The 20,656-nt window shown below is 38.7% G+C and overlaps 1 protein-coding gene across 2 annotated transcripts in view; it reads left to right on the top strand.

Moving 5' to 3' along the window:
• The window catches only part of LOC122806466 (opticin-like), a 264,467-nt gene that overhangs the window by 115,188 nt on the left and 128,623 nt on the right, over positions 1 to 20,656 (top strand). For both annotated transcript variants that reach the window (XM_044076931.1, XM_044076932.1), the window contains one exon: positions 9,037 to 9,271. In XM_044076931.1, the coding sequence (XP_043932866.1) occupies positions 9,037 to 9,271 (235 nt within the window). The remainder of the gene's footprint in view (positions 1 to 9,036; positions 9,272 to 20,656) is intronic.

Raw genomic sequence — 20,656 nt, 5'->3', positions numbered from 1 at the left:
TCTGAGAGTTTCACCAGGTTTCTAACATAGCTGAAGAAGGCTTTGTGGTTATCTTTAGTATCCTTAGCGATTTTTCTCTCAAAGTTTGCCTTGGATGTTTTATGAGAGAACGTAGTTTTCTGCTAATGTTGATCAGAGATGTCTTCCCTTCATGGGATTTCGCTCTGACGTGCAGTAGCTTCCTTCTTTGTTATACAATTTGTTTATGGCTGAGGTCCACCAGACAGGATGCTTACATTTGGTGGAGAGGGACTTGGATTTGTTTGGGATTGCATGATCCATGCATTCTTGGAGATGTCCATAGAAAGCATTTGTGAAGGATTCGGCATTGTGGGATGTGGTATCCACTGGCACAGTGGGCTTAAAGGATACCATCTCAGTCTTAAGAAGAGTGAAGTCTGCTTTTGAGAAATTTTTCACTGTGGTCTTTTGTGCTGGGGTGGAGGTGGGATATGTATATCCAGGGTGATTAGTTTGTGGTCAGATCTCACTAGTGAGGGGTATACTTCCGGTGTGGAGCATTTTGTCCTCATGTTTGTGATGATCAGGTCTAGTATATTATCTCCCCTAGTGGGAGAGGTGACTAGTTGTTCCAGTGCATTTGAATTTATGAATTCCATGAACCTTTGGGCTAGGGTATTAGGGCTAGAATAATGTACCCAATCTATGTTTGGGTAGTTGAAGTCTCCCAGTATGATGGTATTTTGAGATACATTCATATCCTCCAATGTCTTCAGGAAGGCTGAGTGGGGTTCTTGAGATTGGGAGGGTGGTCTGTAACATGCTACCAGTTGTATAGCAGTTTTGCCTATGGTTAGTTGCACCTGTATGGTCTCTGATGCTTCATGTGTTGCTACTAACCTGGAGGTGTGGGTGTCCTTTATGAATATGGACACTCCCCTCCCTTTGTGGTTCGGCCCAGGTTTTGGGGCCGAAAAGCATGATACGAGGTATAGCCTGGTAGCGCTGGGGTGCTCTCAGGAGCCTTGAACCATGTTTCAGTTACTGCACAGACGTCAATGTTCTCCATGCTGAGGAGTGCATCAAGTGCCTGCATCTTGAGATTTAGACTTCTGGCGTTGAGCAGCATTACCCTTAGTTTTTTTCCATTTTTGTTTTCTAAGGAGGTGGGTTTGTCCTTTGAGCCTTGCCTAAAAAAGGCACTATGGGGGTGGCAAGAGCCTTAGCCAATATCCGGAAGCCCAGTGGTGACAGGTGTAAGCCATCCCTTGTGAAGCAGCGTGGCTTGTCCAACATATCATCCCAGGCAGGCAGACATTGGATCCCCCTAGAATGACACCAGTACTTGAGCCAATTGTTAAAGCTGATCAGCTTGTCTTTGTATTGTGGTATCATTCTTGGTTAGGGCAAGATGCTGCTCAGGGTCAGGGTCATACCAGCCTGGGCTACATAATCGGAGAGCTCCTCTATGTCTCTTTTCATGTGGTCCAGGGAGGTACGTCTCAGGTCATTCACACCAGCATGGACAATGACGGAGTCATATTTGTACTTGCTTTGGAGTGACCTGAGTGTGTGTTATGTGGCGGATCCTAGCTCCCGATAGACAGCTCACAGTCACCTTCTCCTTGTTCAGCCTGGTCAGTGGGACATCAGTGTGTCTGACTATGGAGTCACCTATTACTAGTGTATCAGGCAAGGTGTTTGGCCTTAAGGGCTGTGATTGGTCGACACACTGATTTATTGAAGTATGTGTTGCATGTGTTTTGTTTTGAGGTGGTGGATTTTTGGATGTCTACTTTGGGAGCCTCTGTTGTTTTGGTAAGTTTTTTTATTAGAGCCTCCGAGTATGTCTTTGTGTTTTTATGTGTTTGGTTTGCAGTTGTGGTAGGTCTATGTGGGACTGGGATTGTTGTGTGTGTGGTTGCCATCTCCTCCTGTCTGGTCATGCCAGCCCTGAGTTGAGAGAGTTCAGCCTCTAGTTTGGCTATATAGTTGCATCTCTCACATGTATTTGTGTTTGTTGGGAGGAGGAGAGGGTTGTCTGTGTACATGAGACAATTGTAGCATTGTCTCAAGATACCCAGATTGACCAGCTGAACTGGAGACGACGCCAGTAATCTACTACTCGACATGCTAGAACAGTATAAGGGAGTGGTATACCTTTAAGGGAAGTGGATATTCACAGGTGTGGTAAGTAGATGTAGTGCTTTACTTAGTACGAGAGTGCTTACTTAGTAGAGAAGTATTGAGAACAAGTGCCAGGTTTATAATACAGTGAGCAGTCTGGTTATACTAAGAGTAGAGCTTCCTTAAGGGAAAATTTGAAGAGCAGACTTGGCGGAGCCAGAAAAAGTTTAACCTTGTTTAACTGGTGCTGCGCTATGCGCACAACCACGCAAAGCCGTGCAAACGCAGATGTTAAACAGTGAACTACAAAAGAGCTAGAAATGGTCCAAAACAACCAATTACTACAGCTTCTTGTGCTGAGGTCACTTTCCCCAAGGACAGGTAGGCTGCTCAAGGCTCCCCACTCCCACTGGTGAGCAAAGAAACTTCCTTCTATCCAAGTAAGGTAATGGACAACACAGGAACTACACCACAGCCCAGAATACAGCAATGCCTGTAAACTGGTCTAAACTAGTCGAGGAAGGCGGGAAAACAAGGAATTTTTATTTTGTTTTTGTTTTTTTGGTAGAAACACACAGAAAATGCAGAAACAGTGATAAATTAGTTACACAGGCTAGCACACTTTAGTGGGCAGCCTCCACAGTTAAATTAAACAAACAAACAAGCAAACTTTTGATCAAATTCGACTAAAATGTAACTTTAAGTGCAGATTTTAAAATAATGCAGCAATCAGTTAAAAAACAATTCAGGCTAGTTCAAGGTAAGCTACAGAAGCTATTCCAAGTGAAAAAAAAGCAAAGATACTTAAATCCAGAAGGTAGTCGCTTTTCTGAGATCCCTGCTGCTAGGACCACTCTGTAAACCCACGTGGAGCTTGTCTGAGCAGTATAGCCAGAAAAAAACGCCCAGAGGCGGATTTTAAACAGTGAACTACAAAAGAGCTAGAAATTGTCCAAAACAACCAATTACTACAGCTTCTTGTGCTGAGGTCACTTCCCCCAAGGACAGGTAGGCTGCTCAAGCCCCCCACTCCCACTGGTGAGCAAAGAAACTTCCTTCTATCCAAGTAAGGTAAGCATGCTGTTTCTATGTACATATGTAGGCCGATAGCATTCCTTCCTATTTAATTTACTGTCTATAGTGTTATTATCTGTCTTAACCAATAAAACATCTAAAAATTCAATGGAAACATCTGAGTGTTTATATGAAAATTCCAAAAAATTAGTACTAGTGTTCAGCATATTGATGAATTGATGCAACTGTAATAAATCATCTCTCCATAATAAAAAAATATCATCCACAAACCGTGTATGGAAGGATATGTGTGATGAATAATATTCTGAAGCTACATGATGCTTTCCTCTCATCTAGACTTAACCAAATTGGCGTAGCTATTAGCACACGAAGTGCCCATAGCTTCACCAGATGTTTGCAAATAATATAATAAATTAAAAGTGAAAACATTGTTTTCCAACACCATTTCTGTTAATAAACATAAGAAGTCTACATGTTTACTATCATATACATTTCTAATTATTAAAACATCTCTAACCATCTGTACATCTTCTTCATTAGGTATGATGGTAAACAAGGATTTCACATCCATAGTGATAAACCATCCTAAATCTCTGCCATTGTTCTCATTTACAAATTTAAGCAAATCATGTAGAAACTATTTTGTGTCAATTAACACTGATTTGCATGTAGATAAAATAGGTTTAAACTATTTGTCAAGATATATGGAAATTGGCTCAGTGAGCCATCCACTCCCTGCCAAAATGCATCTAAAGGGAGGGTTAGTTGAGTCCTTGTGTATCTTAGGCAAACCATTCAACACAGGCCTATATCATATATTTCTAGAGATAACAGTGGTGCAATTCTTTAGCAATGCAGCCAGAAATAATCTATGAGATCACTTTATTCTTTGCCAAGGGGAGCTCTGAACCTGGTCAAGCCTAAATCTACCTTTACTAGCTAAGATCTTGGCAATTCATATAGTACTGCTGCCTACATTTCTGATGTATCTCACTGCTGTATTAAAAACACCAAAAGGCTTTTCTCAACTTTATTTGGGAAGGTAAGCATCCAAGACAAGTCATGTAAAAATAAATGTCTCACAAATGATTTGGGGGATTATGACTCTCAGACCTAACCAGATATGCCCACCTGATATGCATCTGATCAGACATATACCAGCCAGAATATACCCCTGACCTACATGGAATATATATATATATATATATATATATATATATATATATATATATATATATATATATATGGGTTTACTTCACAACATTGAAATTTCATAACATTGAATTTCATAACATTGAGACCAAAATATCTAAATCCCTCAGTTTCCTACACTGAGGTTAGGAAATTAACTTTTTTCCACTGTAGTTAAATTAACTTTTTTCCACTATGCTGTGATCTTGGAGTTGGTATATTTAATTTACGGGGTGGGGGCAGAGGGGGGCTTGCCCCACTGCAGAAACTTTGTAGAACGTGTATTTGTTAGTTAGGTGTTGTTGTAGGTGGAGGGGATCTTATTTACTTGTGCAATGTAGTTTTCAATGTTATGAAGCACACTTTCAATGTTCTGAGTTTTCAATGTTTTGGATTTTCAGTGTTTTGAATTTCGATGTTATGGTCTCAGTTTTATGAAATTCACCGTTATGAAATTTCATTATCTATCTATCTATCTATATATATATATATATATATATATATATATATATATATATATATATATATATATATATATATATATCTAGAGATAGATATAGATATAGATATATCTGAACTTCATCTTATACATTATACATTCCCTTGGGGAGAAGCATACTCCTCAGAAATGAAGGAAGGAATAGAACCCGGGTGAGGGGGGGGGTGAAGGACAAAATAACGAAAAGCTAACCCTCATACCTTTTAACTATTCTTTACTTTCAGGCCTGTCCCTTATTTTGACTCAATTTTTAGCACCATCCCTGTTAATTCCTTCTCTAATCTTTGACTTTAGAGGAAAAAGTGGTGAATTATTCTTAATAAATAATGACAATAATTAGAGTTATAAATTTTCTTCAAAAAATTTGCATCATTTCACATTCTCTACTTCTACCAATGTCTCAAGTTAATAGTACTAATATTTTAAAAGTGTCCTTGATGTTAATGATTATTTCTGAGTTTATCCATGAATTGTTGAGAGTTATGTTGACCCAGGTAGGAAAGACAAACAGACCCCACACACCCACCCCTTTACAAATCAGGAATTCTGAGTTTTAGGAATACCCATAGCAATATTTAAACTTACTCTAGTGGAATGGAAGTGCATAATTCATATGCAGTTAGCAATTTCATCAGTCCTGATCAAATATTGGAAGACAGTACAAGCTGACATTGAGGTAGACTTACACCATTATGTAAACAAAATGTGTAAATTTCTTAGGAAATGCTGATTTTTTGTGTTTTAAATGTCTTTTGGGACATACTTCTTCATAATGGAAAATATTTATCATTGTAACTGAGTATACACATATCTTTACATAAGGTACTGTGTCAGATAAAATAATTTTGGTATTTTACTGCCTTAAAATTATTGATGGCAATTTAGCAGCCACTACCTTTGGATGTAGTTATACCATGTAATACTTGTGAAGCAAGAAAGATGCCAAACACAAACAAGGACAGAGTTCCCACCAGTTTACAGACATTACTCAAACAAGTCACAACACAATAAATAATGTTTTGAATATCTCATCCATAGAATTAACAGAATGTCAATACCAAGTACTTAATAAAGGACTAAATTTTGTACCCACAGCATCGGTGTCAGAACATTCATTTGTAGAAGTCATTAATCATTTTTGCAGAAATCTTAACCTTAAGTTATTTTTTTCAGACACTAATAACTCTCAAAGATCTACAGGTTTCAAATTTGGCAAATCTTCATTCATGCCCCCAATGGATAAATATGTATCGACATTCAAGGAATGTGTTTCAAGGGATTTACACTTTTCAAAAAACCTTGAAACTGCACGTAACAATTTAAACAAACAAGAAAGGGAAGCATTAATACAATTACAACAAAATAAAAACATTGTCATTACCAATGCAGACAAAGGTGGTGGAATTGTTGTCATGGATTACATTAAATATAAGGCAGAGGCAATAACACAGTTATCAGATTCCAGGTTCTACATCAAGATGGCAATAGATCCTACTTCTAATTTTAAATCTGAAATAGATTCATTTCTGGATTTAGCGGAAGAAGAAGAAATCATCTCATCTCAGGTCGCGAACCAACTAAAAGTATCAGAACCCATGCCTCAATTTCTTTATTTAATACCAAAGACACACAAAAATTTAAATAACCCCCCGGGTAGACCTATAGTGTCTGGTCACAGGTCCTTAACTGAACCATTGTCCGCCTTGTTAACAGAATATCTTAAACCACTATTGTCCATGGTACGATCACGAATTCAAGACACGACACAATTCCTAAACATTCTTGAAGATTCTCAACTGGAGGAAAATTGGCTTTTGTGTACGTTAGATGTAACATCTCTATACACAAGTATACCACATTCTGCAGGTATTCAAGCTGTAACATACTGGCTCACGGAAGCAAAACTATATTCCACTGGATTCAACAACTTTCTTATCCAACTTACCAAATTCGTTTTACAAAAAAATATATTCTACTTTGAAGGGATACCATTTTGGCAAATTAAGGGTACTGCGATGGGGGCTTCCTTTGCCCCAATTTATGCTGATCTCTTTATGGGGTATTTGGAACTACATCTTATTTATGACAACCAGCGAAACATCTTTTGGAACATATGGATATATGGCGGAGATATTTAGATGACTGTTGGTTGGTGTGGCGAGGCAGCCGAGAGGTCCTTACTAAATTCGTGGAATACCTTAACAACAACCCATGGGACATAGAATTTACCATTAACATTGGATATACGGAAATAGTGTTTTTGGATGTATTAATTAATAGATTGGAAGATCACACTTTGTCAACAACAATACATCGAAAATTTCCGCAATATAACACTATTCAACATGCAACAAGTTCCCATCCCCGCCACATCATTACCAATATTCCAAAATCACAATATATACGGCTTAAAAGGATTTGTTCATCTGATATGGAATATCATAAAAAAACTGGTGAATTAACTACAAGATTTACAGACAGAGGATATAATATCAACCGACTTAAAAACACGGTTGCACAAATTGACAAAAAAAGACGTGAGGATTTACTTCAATACAATAAATCTACAGAAGGGCTTCAGTCCACCAAACAACCAATCAGGTTGATCACTACATATGGTAACAATACCAAATGGTTTAGAAAAATTGTTGAAAAACATTGGGGAACCTTACAGTCTAATTCCTTTCTCAGGGATATTCTTCCAGAAAATTGTTTATTTTCCTATCGAAGAGGACGAAATATACAGTCCAATTTTGCACATTACAAACGCCGCCTTCCTGGTATACAACACCAAACCACATTATTTGGAGACACATTGGTTGGCTGTTATCCATGTGGACACTGCAGTTTATGTCAACATATTCGCAAAACAAAAGAATTTACCAGCAAAAATACACCAAAAATTTTTAACATCAAAATATTTGGAAACTGTAGTTCGGACTGGGTGACATACTTGGCACAATGTTCTTGCTCTGCTTTTTATGTAGGCCAGACTTCTAGGCCTATGAGGATCAGAATTAGTGAACACTTAAGCGCCATTCGGAATAGGCGCATAACCAACGCTTTATACAAACACACCAGACAACACACTACAGCTTCATTTCAGTTCACTATTATAGACAGAATACAATCACATAGGAATTTCAAAATGGGTTGGCACAACAAATTAAACAATATGGAAGAAAGATGGATCACTACACTTGGGGCCCGTTTTAAACCCGGACTTAATGAATATCATGTATGTGAAGGATAAATGGTATAAAATGTGATATTCACAGTGGAATAATATTGATTTAATTGTGATATGTTATCTCAGATATAGCAACATCATCATATTTTTAGTATCTATTACTATTCCTTAAATTTCTTGCATCTTTTCATACATTACATTGGATATATAATTTGTCATTCTGCAGATGTACCCTAAAAAGTTAAAATATGTTGAATATTGCACAAAATTTTCATATTACTCATATCTGGTTTAATATTGCTGTTATAAATGGATTTCACTATATAAATATGTATAAATCACAGTTAAATAACATTGAAGTTACATATTTTGTTGTAGGTAACAGGTTTATTTTAGTGAATTCATTTACAAAATATGGTGTCTATGTGTTTAGCTAAACTGTCAGTAATACAGAATGAATGTGGGACATACCACTTTAAGAAGACAGTATAAATTGTTAGCTGAATGCATTATGGGCTGTAATTAAAATGTTTGGATAAAGACACATTGAGAAAGGCATTGTTGGCCGAAACCGGTATGTGCATTATACATTAGGTTGTTGTTACAATCTAATTAAATGTATATTTTAACTGCTGCCTTTGAGTGCTGGTCCCTTCTTTCTGGTTCATAGTTGTGGTTTGGACCGAGCACCAACTGTCTTGCGTGCGTGCCTTGTTTATTATACTAAAAAAAACATAGTTTCTGCCTTTTCATAAATGACTGCATTTAAATTTTCAAATTTCGACACTAGTTTCTTATTGATGTATTTGTTTCCACTTGCTAACCTAGAAATGTGCACTGTAATATCATTTGTCTATTTATTTCCACCTTTTTAACCCAAACTTAAATAACACTAGTACATAAACTGTTGTTAACAGTTACAAGTTTATGAGACCGTATGCCATAACAGATAGACGAGACAGACAGTGCCAATGCTAGTTGGTGAGGAACGCTTTCCTCGTGGCTTTTACTCTTTCTTTTATTTTCCTTCCAGCATGAAGACAATGCTATCACTGGCATTTGTGCTCACAGCATTTCTGACCTTAGGGGTAGTGCTCACAGCACCGGTCACTGATACTGGAAAGGAGAAGAAGACAGCCAAGGAAAGCACTCTGAAGAATGAAGGCTTTGACCTTGACAGTTTTGACCTTGATTTGGACAACTATGGGGAAACTCTTGATATAACTAATTATGCAGATCTGTATGACTATGGAGAGGAGGAAACTAAGGTGAGTTATAATTGTATAGGGTATAGGGTGGCACTGAAAATGAATAGTGAGAAGGAATAATAAGGCATTTGATTATTCTACAATGCTCTCATTTACAAGCTGCACATTTTAAATACCAGTAACATGCTTAAATAAATATCCGAAAAGGAGCTAAATTCTGATACAATGTTTATATTATGTGTCTCGTTCCTTTGTGTAATATTATTTTTTTGGGGAGGGTGCCTGATCAGTGGAATTCCAGAGTCATAGCTACATTTCCCAAATATTCTTATACTGCTGTCCTGCTTAAATGATCAAATTAGAGGATAATCCAACACGGTTTGTGTCTGGATTTTTTTTTTTTTTGTTTTACTAAGTGTATAGTGGTCCAGGTCCTGAGGAGACTATTATGGCTGCTAACAATAGTCTTAGCAAATCTAATTTGCAATTGTTTGTGTCTAATACAGTTCAGCTACAGTTCAACTAATGCTGGCAACAAAAGGCTGCAGCATCAGCAAATATTAACATATCATTAGCCAATAAAACCCTTTGACTTGATGCTTGGTCCCATCTGCCAAGCGGTTGGTGGGGTGCCAGAGATAACATAATATGTATCAGCTAACTGAATATTCATGAAAGATCAGCCCAGTTTTAAATTTATGTAGGTGGCCAAGAGTACTTGCTTTACTTTTCTGCTTGAAGTGTTTTGCTTGAGCAACTCTTTAACTCACTCGTCACCAAATCAGCAGAAAATACAGATAAAATGGTCCTTAGTAAATGCATTTAAATTATTTTTTTCTTATTAAGCATAACATACTCTTAGCCATTTTGTCCAAATATTTTGTACAATTTTTTTTCCTTAATCTGTGATATTATATTTATCAAGAACATTTTAAATTATGTGTTTAGTATACACATAAATATAAGCATGTGGTTAAGGGGCTAGCTACAAAAAAAAAAAATATATATAATATGCACTTAGCTGCAACAGAGTACTTACACCTGAAGGTAAAATTCTCAATAACACTTCAAAAGGCATATGATTGATCAGTGTAACAAACTAGTTATTCAGATGGTGCTGTTTCTGTTCACTAATTATAATAGCTTCTAGGAACCATTGACATGTGCGTATATTCAACATACTGTTCCACAGTCCTGCACACAGCAGACACACAGGACACACATGTACATGCACACACACACACACACACACACACACACACACACACACACACAGAGCGCATGCACAAACACACACACACACACACACACACACACACACACACACACACACACACACACACACACACACACACACACACACACACACACACACACGCGCGCTCACACACAGACACGCACACACACACAAAGACTAAATGCATTTAGCACCTTCAGCATCCTGCAGCTACAACTACTTGCACCTGTCACCTGTAAGGCAGGATAAGCTGGTATTAAGCCTTCTAAGCAGTCATGCAATGGCGTGACCTTTGGTGCACACAATATCATTTGGATGACATCATTATAAAGTCATGTCATTAAGGACAACATGGACATCTGTGAAGAAATGCTGCACTAACTTGCTGTTTTATTTAGTTCTGCTCACTGTGCTAGCTAGTAATTCATGTCAGCTCCATCTACAGCATCTCTATGATTTACAAATTATGATTTAGGGATTCATATGTATCTGTGTCTATCTATACACGTATTTATTGGATGGTGCAGTGGTGCAACAGTAGCATTGTCATCTCACAGCAAGAGGTTGTCTAGTTCGATTCTCAGCTGGGGTTCCTTCTGTGTGGAGTCTGCATGTTCTCCCTCCATTTGTGTGGGTTTTCTCTGGGTGCTCTGCTTTCCTCCCACATTACAAAGACATATGTCTGGAGTGTTTCTCCCCAGACCTCCACTGAAAATTGGCTTTGTTCCAAGTCGGACTTTCCCAGTTAAATAAGTAAAATGAATTATCAACAGACACAAGCATCGAGAAATGGGTGATGAGTTGCTGGCACAACAAAACATATACTTATTGAAAAACATAAATTGATCAAAACTCTAATAAATTGCAAACTTAAGGCAAATAATTTTATTCTGCAATCAGTTAACCAAAACCCTGCCACTAACTTCGAAGCACACTTTGTCTGAATATTGGAAGAGTTATGGAAACCTCCCCCAGCCATTCTTTTTAATGTGTGCTAAGCCTAACCCTGCCCCTAACTTCAGCTTTATACCTACCTAAGAAACACTATTACTACAAAAGGCACACAGACATGCTTCACATTATACCAGCATACATATACAGTAGTAAGTCTATCCCTTTCCCCATCCTTTACTCTAACCAAAATGTACAAACACTTGCGCACACACACACACACACACACACACACACACACACACACACACACACACACACACACACACACACACACACACACACTCCCACTCCTAATGCTAACATTTGTGGTAAATCTGGATGTTTTGGTATTAAACTCTTATCACAGTCTTACTGTAACCACAAACAATGGATATTCCTTATTTCAAAATCTGTATCATTCAATAAAGAGTGATTCGATCTATTTCCACAGCGGTTCACTTTGTTGACAAACTGAGTATATACTCAGGGTGGACTGCAGTCATCTATACATGGACCAAGTCAAAAAAGCAAACAGAACCAAATAAATGCTGTTGGACTACATGCACACATTTTTTTTTAACTATCAATATCTCCTTGATGGGGATGTTCAAGGAAATGTAATAAATAAAAGAACTTCCATAACTGCAGGACTTCAGTACAATCCATAGTTATTGCAACTGGCCAGCTTTATATTGTATCCATTAATTCTACTAAAGTTATTTATTAATAACTTTTTATCCCTGCTGTTGTTCAACTTTTGTTTTCATGTCTTCATTCCTTCTTAAAATGATTCATCTCATGACTAGAAATTTGGAAAGCTACTAAGGTAAAGAAATGACCTTTTCTAATTCATCTGCTATGTTAGCAGCAGGCTACGTAGTAACACAACAACTCGGAAATGGGGGAAGTGCAAGTCCATGGTGAATGGCTATCAGGTGCTGTCAGTGCTGTTCTGTCTAAATGTTCAGAAACTCAGATGTAGAAGGAAGAACCATGCTCTGGCTATATTAAGCAAAGGTGTTTGCAGGCAGTGCTGATTAGTCCAAAAAGGATTTCTAAAAAGTTATTAATCATTTTAAGGGGTGTAATATCTGTCAGCATGGAAGCAGATGGTCTGTCTCCCACCCGTCTAGGCTTTCAAATATTAGCTAAAACACTGCCGTTCAACATAATGCCTTTTTTATTCAATGCCAAACTGAAAGTACATCTGACATAACAAATCAAAACCAGGAAAATCTAAAGGTGTTACTGCTCAGTGCTAGGACTCTACACAAGAAAGTCCACTCTACAAGTTGACCTAACCATAGAGAATGCTGACAACTGTGCCACTGAGACATGGTTTAAGGCCATGGAGAGCACAATTTCTATAATGCCTTCCACACTTTCAAAACAGCTACTGCACAGACAGGGACTTAAGGTGGAAATGTTTTGATTTACGTCAAAAATAGATACACCTCAAGTCTGGTCAATCAAGGACAATGTACTTGAGCTTCTCCATGTTAAAGTCATCATACACAAAATCCCATACCACTTCCTTGCATGCGATAGGTCCCCCTGTATGACCCAGGAAACCCATACCATGTATTTAAACTTATTGGAAACACTTAACATCCAACCTAATACCATATTCACAAGTGACTTTAACTGCCTCATTAACTGTGAATCATATGCAACAACAAAGTGCAGGTAGAGATTCCTGGATTTTGTGAACACAAACTCCCTGGACAAGATGGTCAATAAACTGACCAGAGGTTTAAACATACTTGATCTGGATCTCACTAATACGAGAGAGGTTGCACACCCCTTGTGTAATGTCTTCTCTGGTAAGGTCAAACCACAAAATGGCTTCCTTTGAAGTAAAAAAAAAAAAAACAGAACCTCAGCTAACCTTGAAATATTCAGGAACTACTCTAAGGCTAACTTTCTACTATTAAGTGATAACTAGGCAAAATTCCAAGGCCCCATAAACTCCAAGAACACTGCTGCTTACATGGAACTGTTCACAGAAATGCAATACAAACATGTTAATAGCTGCATCGAGGCAGCTGTACCCACCAGGAGAAAGTACAGACCTAACTCAATAAACAAGCCACCCTGGTGGAATCACAACATCAACAGGCTGCATAACAGAAGGAAGAAAATCATGGCAAAAATTATGAGGTGTAGCACCCAGCAGGATAAAAGCACTCTCATCAAACTAAACAAACAACTCAAAGGCCAAAGAAAGTCTACCAAAGCCAAATTTGAGGTAAATTTGGCTTCCCATACCAAGGAAAAGCACAAGGCATTCTTTAACTATGTCTGCAACCTCGAAGGCAATACACAAATGTGCGCAGAGTTCATTGTTAATGGAGCCACCCATACTGAGCCAAAAGATATAGCAAACCTACTGGCAGATAAATTCAGATCTAATGTTACCCCTCTCTCCCCCTTGATCTCGCTTCATAATAGTTTCCCCTATTATCACTAGGGAACAGGTTCATAGGTTCACAGGTTGGTACTAGGCTATCAGCCCTGGGGCCTATACAAGCCTAGCCATAACAATTCCCTGGCTATTTCTTCCCACACTATTTACTTCCCTGGACCCCTGTCTAGCAGGGTGACTGGCATGATCCCAGGGTGAATTTCCTTTCTCCCATCCAATAGTCAAGGTTCCTTTTGAAGAGGGCCAAAGAGGCACTCTGCTTGACATGTATGGGCAATCTATTCCAGAGTCTGGGAAGTCTCTGGGTCAGGAACCTATCCCTCCAGCATGTTTTTTTATTACGATGACAAGGTTTAGATCCCTGGAGCATGTGGCTCTGAGGGATTGGGATTTCTTTAAGTGTAGCATGTCCAACAGCTCTGGGTTTGACATGGCCTTGTATGTTAAGCAGAGATTGCCTCTGAGTAGACGATATGCGACAGAGTATAGCTGGAGTTTTTTAAGGCGGTTAGCATAGAGCATCTGCTTTAGGCCTGTGATTCTTTTAGTGAGGTATTTCTGTAGCCTTTCCAGTTGTTGCAGATGTCTTGAGAGGTACATACCAAATGGGGCATTGTATTCTATAGTGGGTCTAATGAGGAATGAGTACAGTGGGACAATGACCTACTTTTTTCTGGATGAAAAGCCCTTAGTGATGAGGTGTGCCACATAGAAGGATTTCCTGACTGTTGTGGCGATGTGGTTATCGAAGGTGAGACCACTGTGCACCTGTGTCCCACTGCATCAGTGGGCCCACATAATATCCTAGAATGACCTCTAAACAGCATAAAACATGAACTATCAGGCCCACTGGAATTGCTACTTAACTGTAGCCTCCAAGCAGGCTTTGTTCCTTATGAATGGAGAACAGCAGTAGTCATCCCTCTGCACAAAGGTGGCCTATCTACAGACCCTAGAAACTGCAGTCTTACTAGTCTCATAATTAAAGCCATGGAAAGAATTATCATGGAAATGATCAATAATGACATAGGAAACCTCCAAACACTGTCCATGACCCATTCTGGTTTTGTCAAGGGCAGGTCATGCCTACTCAACCTAGTGGACTTCTTTGAGAAGGTCATCAAAACAACAGATGAGGGGAAAAAGGTTCACGTTTCCTAGCTTGGCCTGGCCAAGACATTTGACACAATACCCCACTCAGGCATTGTTAACAAACTCAAGAGATTAGTTATAAACCTTTATGTCACCCGGTGTATAATCAGCTTGCACACAGACAGGGTCGAGGATGTTAGAACTGGGGAGTCCACCTCTAAACAATGACAGTTACAAGCAGAGTCCATCAGAGTCCATCAGGGATTGTTCCTGGTACCACTCTACTTTTTGGCATTTATTTCTCTAAAGTGAAGGCCAAAGTCAAGGGCCTTTGGCTGACTATATTTGCAGATGACTGAAAATTAGAAGCAGCCATAGAATCCCACGCCAACATTAATGTTCGCCCGGAAGGGCTGACCCAGACAAATAACTTCAGTGCTACTGACTAAAACTAAATGCCAAAGAATGCCTAATAGTATCCTTTGGGAAGTCATCCACCTCTGGTAACTATCATACTGACAACACACCCTTAAGAGTCGACTCTGTAATCTGGGACTTGGGGATACACATAGACAGCAATCTAGTTTTTGACCATCACATGCCTACAGTAGTTAGGAAATAATTCTATGCTGGGCAACTTATAAACAAAGGTATGGCATCTAGGTCCCAGGAGGTCATTATTTCACTATATTCAGCATTCATCAGCCCCCTTTGGTACGTACCTACTCAGGCACATCCAACAACTGGAACCTCCACAGAAGTTCCTCACTAAAATAATACAGGGCATATCTTATACGGCCTATGCAGACCACCTCGAACCGCTATCCCTGCATTCTGTCTCTTATAGGCTGTTGAGGAGAGATCTAGCATGGTATACAAGGCATTGTCAGATCCCACCTTGATGGACCTTCTGCATGTCTGCAAAACAAATAGAACCAGAATTACTCATTCTAAAGACTTTGAACCTTGCCTGTGATATAAATAGGACCTGCTGGAGAAAGAGTTATGTACCCTAGAGATTTTGCCATTCATGGGAAGCAGAGTTCCTCCTTAACCCAATTCAATTGCAACTTGGACAACTGGATGGGGAACAAGAAATTAATCCCTGGTTTGGCAAATCTGTCTCTAATGGACATAGGCAGCCTGTAAATATTTCATTTGCCAGGCACCCGCTTAAAAAATGTTTCATCTCCCAAGCCCCTGTTTACACTTATCAATGATACCAGAACTTGTCAAAGATTTGGGATGCATGGTAGGCTTAAAAAAGGTCCTTTTATTTGTTAGCCTACTACATATATATGAACCTATGAGCATTCGGTGAAATTCCTTAAGTCAGGAAGCATGTTGTTCTATCAGGACACAGTGGCCAAACTCAGAGGTGAGTTGGGTCCAGCACTGTATCTGAAGTCACATCACTAGTCAGAAGAATCTATAAGTACTGATTAGATTTAACTGGGTATTTTGAAGGTACGTAAGATGGGACAGCAAAATTCCTATCCCTCTTTAGTACTACATGGAGAATGGATGCGATATTTCAGATCTATATCAGATGATCAATGTTTTACTACTTCGAATCAGTGATTACTGATCGAAGTAGTAAAACATTGAATCAGTATAAAAACACTTTTGCAAACAAAAAAAAAAGAGGTGTAAGCAGGGGGGGCTTGCCCCCCTGCACCGCCCCACACCCGCCGCTACTTAAATATACCAACTCCAAGATCACAGTTCAGTGCAATACAGTGCGGAAATGGAAGATTTCCATTTCCTACACTGTAGCGCAATCTCAGAGTTGGTATATTTAAGTAGCAGGGGGTGTGGTGGTGCAGGGGGGCTTTCCCTCCTTCTTACACCCTTTTTTTTTTTTGTTTTCAAAAGTGTTTTTATACTGATTCGATGTTTTACTACTTCGATCAGTAAGGTTCGATGTTTACTGATTCGAAGTAGTAAAACATCAATCATCTGATATAGACCCAATATTTCTGGACTAGCAAATTTATGTGGTGGTCCTCATCTCTGTCTAAGAGGACAACAGGCTGTGTTCCTTTAATGTTGCAATCCTAGAAAAAAAATTGAGCAATACTGCTGAAGAGAAGAATTTAGCCAACAGCTGACTTTCAGATTGTGAAGAAAGAGAGAAGAGTCTGATAATACTGTTCAAAGCATGTACAAGCCATTTTGCCTTGCACACCTGGGTGAGAGTTATGTAATTTTGCCTATCCAGTCTATAGTTGTTTTGTGCAGAAACAGAAGCTTTAAGGTCACGTTCCCCAGCTTGTGCTGCGTGTGATCCTATGGAGGGTATGTTGAAAATAGTGAGAGTTGTGTCCACATTCTTGGCATCCACTTGATTCAGGTACATCAGCTCCCTAGTCCTCTTCATTACTTTCAACGGTATCAATAGGCAATTGAGATTGGGACAGGGAGAAGTTTAATGATCGAAATGTGATATACATATATACAGATTCTGAAGTCTTGCTGAACTCATCAGGCAATTAACTTAATCAGGTGTAAAGCAGATAGAACAATAATATGCCCAGGCTATTGACTCATGATACTCCTCGAGATGCAGAGTTTTCTCTTCATGTGTAGGACAGCATTTTTCTCAAGTGGAGGAATTTATTTTTCCTGGTCTTGTTTATAAGTGGTGATAAAGGGCACATGAGACTGACAAGTGGAGATTTACACCAGCAGCAGAAGTTGTGCAAATTCTGCATTTTTCTGAGCTGGTGAAGCACAGGTAGATCTCCCAGGCAAAGTACGATGTTCATTTGATCAGTCTACATCTCTACTTCTCCAATATCATTTATCATTATGCGTTGTGTATAATAACTAAAACAAGGTCATCAGTACAAACAGGAGAAATTAGTGAAGTTTTTTACCTGCAAGGTTATTGGGCACTCCATGATCAAAAAAGGAATCCTACATTTGGGAATACCACTGAATAGGAGGAAGGCCCTCTGAGGTGAAGAGCCAACTAAGGTGGTTCTAGCATATTACACTGATGGACCCTGACTGGTTTCCACTGGAACTGTTCAAGACAAATTCCACTGATAGGATTCTACATGAAATCAAACTTTTTTACCATATACTGTAAAGAATTTAGTATGCAACAGTATTATCCTGTTGGATGTACATACATACATACATACATACATACATACATACATACATAAAGTATTTGATGAATAAAGTTAGTACTAGAGCAATATATGTATGGATGAAGATGCATCACCAATATGGGTACCTTCAGATGAAATGATGGCATGGTGGGATGACAGGTAATTCAATTTATGAATAATTTAGTAATCATGTACATTTTGAATCCCGGCATCCTGCTGGCCTGTAAAACAAACTTTGTCAAAGTAATGCTGTAAATGTCCATTGGAGTCATTTTGAGGAGAGTCCACTGAAAGAGGGCTTCACTACAGATCAAGGAACTATTCATCAGACCATATCTGTTGGCTTGCCTGGGAATGCTTGAATGTCTTAGAGGATGAAATTATCATGGAAAGGACAATGTAATAACTGGGTACAGGAGAAGGTAATGCATGAGCTTTATAAACAGGGAAACTATGATAGATGGTATTAATGTGTGTGTGTGTGTGTGTGTGTGTGTGTGTGTGTGTGTGTGTGTGTGTGTGTGTGTGTGTGTGTGTGTGTGTGTGTGTGTGTGTGTGTGTGTGTGTGTTTGTGTGTGCATAACATATTATGCACACGCAGACATATATTTATACATATTTGTAAGTATAGACACACACACACACACACACACACACACACACACACACACACACACACACACACACACACATGCATATGTATATAATTAGGGTCTATATTAAATCAGCAAATGCTTAGAAAAGCGAACGCTGATTTATCGACCTCATGTAAGTGAAAGCTTACAATCCCGAACACTCAGAACAGCGGTTTTTTTCCCAGGGAAAAAAATTGCTTTTCCAAAAAAGAAAAAAAAAAACAAAACTTTAAAATATTACATAAAGTGGGGGGGTTTTGCCCCCACCCCCCCTACTTAAATATACCAACTCCGAGATTGCACTACAGTGAAGCAAATGGCAAAATATCATAGGCGGCCAAGCGATTTCTTTCCCAGGAAAAGAATTCGCTTATATGCCGTTTCGGTATTTTGCTGTTTCGCGCTTTAAAGTTCGATCAAGACACATTCGAAAGAATGCATCTTTAATCATCTAATAGGGAACCTATAATTGCATATATCTTCAATACAGCTTGGGATTATTATTTAACCCATACCTTATTGTATTTCTCTTTGAGTACTCTAGCTAGATTCAACATCAATTGGTTTCTGACCACCCTCAATTATCCAACACTTCTAAATTATGCTGGTTCTCCATAAATGGTCCATACCCATGATTTCTGCTTGTGCTGAGTGCATCCATTTTAATTCAAAGAGGAACAGCCTCACAGCTATCACAGGCTTTGGTGCACTGGTAGTAGATATGGAAGTACACATGTAAGGGGTTTATAGAGTCCATCTATTTATTTTATTTCATTTATTTCACATTGTTTAGTGAGGAGAGTTTGATTACGTCCTGCCTATTGTTAGACATGTTCAGCTATGTAACACAGTAGGTATACAATGGAGTGTCGTGAGTGAGTTGACACTGACTCCACAGATGTATTCCTATGCGATGTTGCCCTTCAGACTGCCTGACATTGCTTCTTTCATTACCCAACATACCATCTCCAACGATAGCTGAATGGTTAGCCTTTAAGCACATTTCCCTCTCTCTCCCTCTGACTGACATGTGGGGGCATTCCTAATATGAGCTCATAAAGTGCCATGAGCTTTAAATGAGTAGGGGGGTCAACTGGGTTATAGTCAGCTCGTCACCCTTCTCTGCCATGGAGATTATGTTGAACTAGTTCAGAATGCACTGCTGTAGCCTTTGTACCAAGACTTTATTGCATACCTCACAAATTCTTTTCTCAAGATTTCTTGACAAAAACATATAAAATGGGAGGTCGAAGACCCCAAATCATGAAAATCTTTAAATATTACTGTAATTAACTTAAAAAGTTAGTAGACAAGATTTTGCATCAATGTACATTTTTCTGAACAGTAAGTATGAAACTGCAATGACTGTCATTATTATTAGAAAATCAAAACTTTTATGCTTTTATATTGGACAGGACAGAAAATATCAGGGACATTTGCAAAAGCAGGAACAGCTGAGATATATGTATTAACACAAACTGGGAATGTGAAAGCCTAGTGCTTAACATGCAAAATTTGTCACAGTATCAAAAGAATTTGCAATGCTGACAAAAATGGAGATCTAATAAGAGACAATGACAAATATGTCATACTTAATACGTACTGCCATGAACAGAAAATGCTGAAATACACACACATGTACAGCATGTGCTCTAAAGAGATTGCAAGGAAGAGTTTTGCTCCTACCATTACCTCTGTCCCATTTAATTATTAATAAAACATGTTGGAGCCAATGACTTTCCACTCCTGTAGGATTTCCATGATATAAAAGTCAGCATTAATTTACAATCAGTGGTTTTTCCCATCTCCACTACTACACATCAGGAACCCTATAGCTAAGGGTGCCTGAAAGAAAAGTAGCAGCTAAATAGTTTCCTTCTCAATGCAATGACCATCTGTTGACTCATTATGAAATAGTATATCCTGAAATCTTAAACCACACAGCCCCCCCCCCCCCCCCCCCATGCATGCAAAGCTGATTCAGCTCTTTTGGCTTTTCTGTCT

This window comes from Protopterus annectens, chromosome 7.part0, assembly GCF_019279795.1.
Source record: "Protopterus annectens isolate FY-2018-M chromosome 7.part0, PAN1.0, whole genome shotgun sequence".
In the NCBI taxonomy this organism is placed as follows: Eukaryota; Metazoa; Chordata; order Ceratodontiformes; family Protopteridae; genus Protopterus; species Protopterus annectens.
The sequence above is the reverse complement of the archived record's forward strand: the minus strand, read 5'-3'. Positions and strand labels throughout refer to the sequence as shown.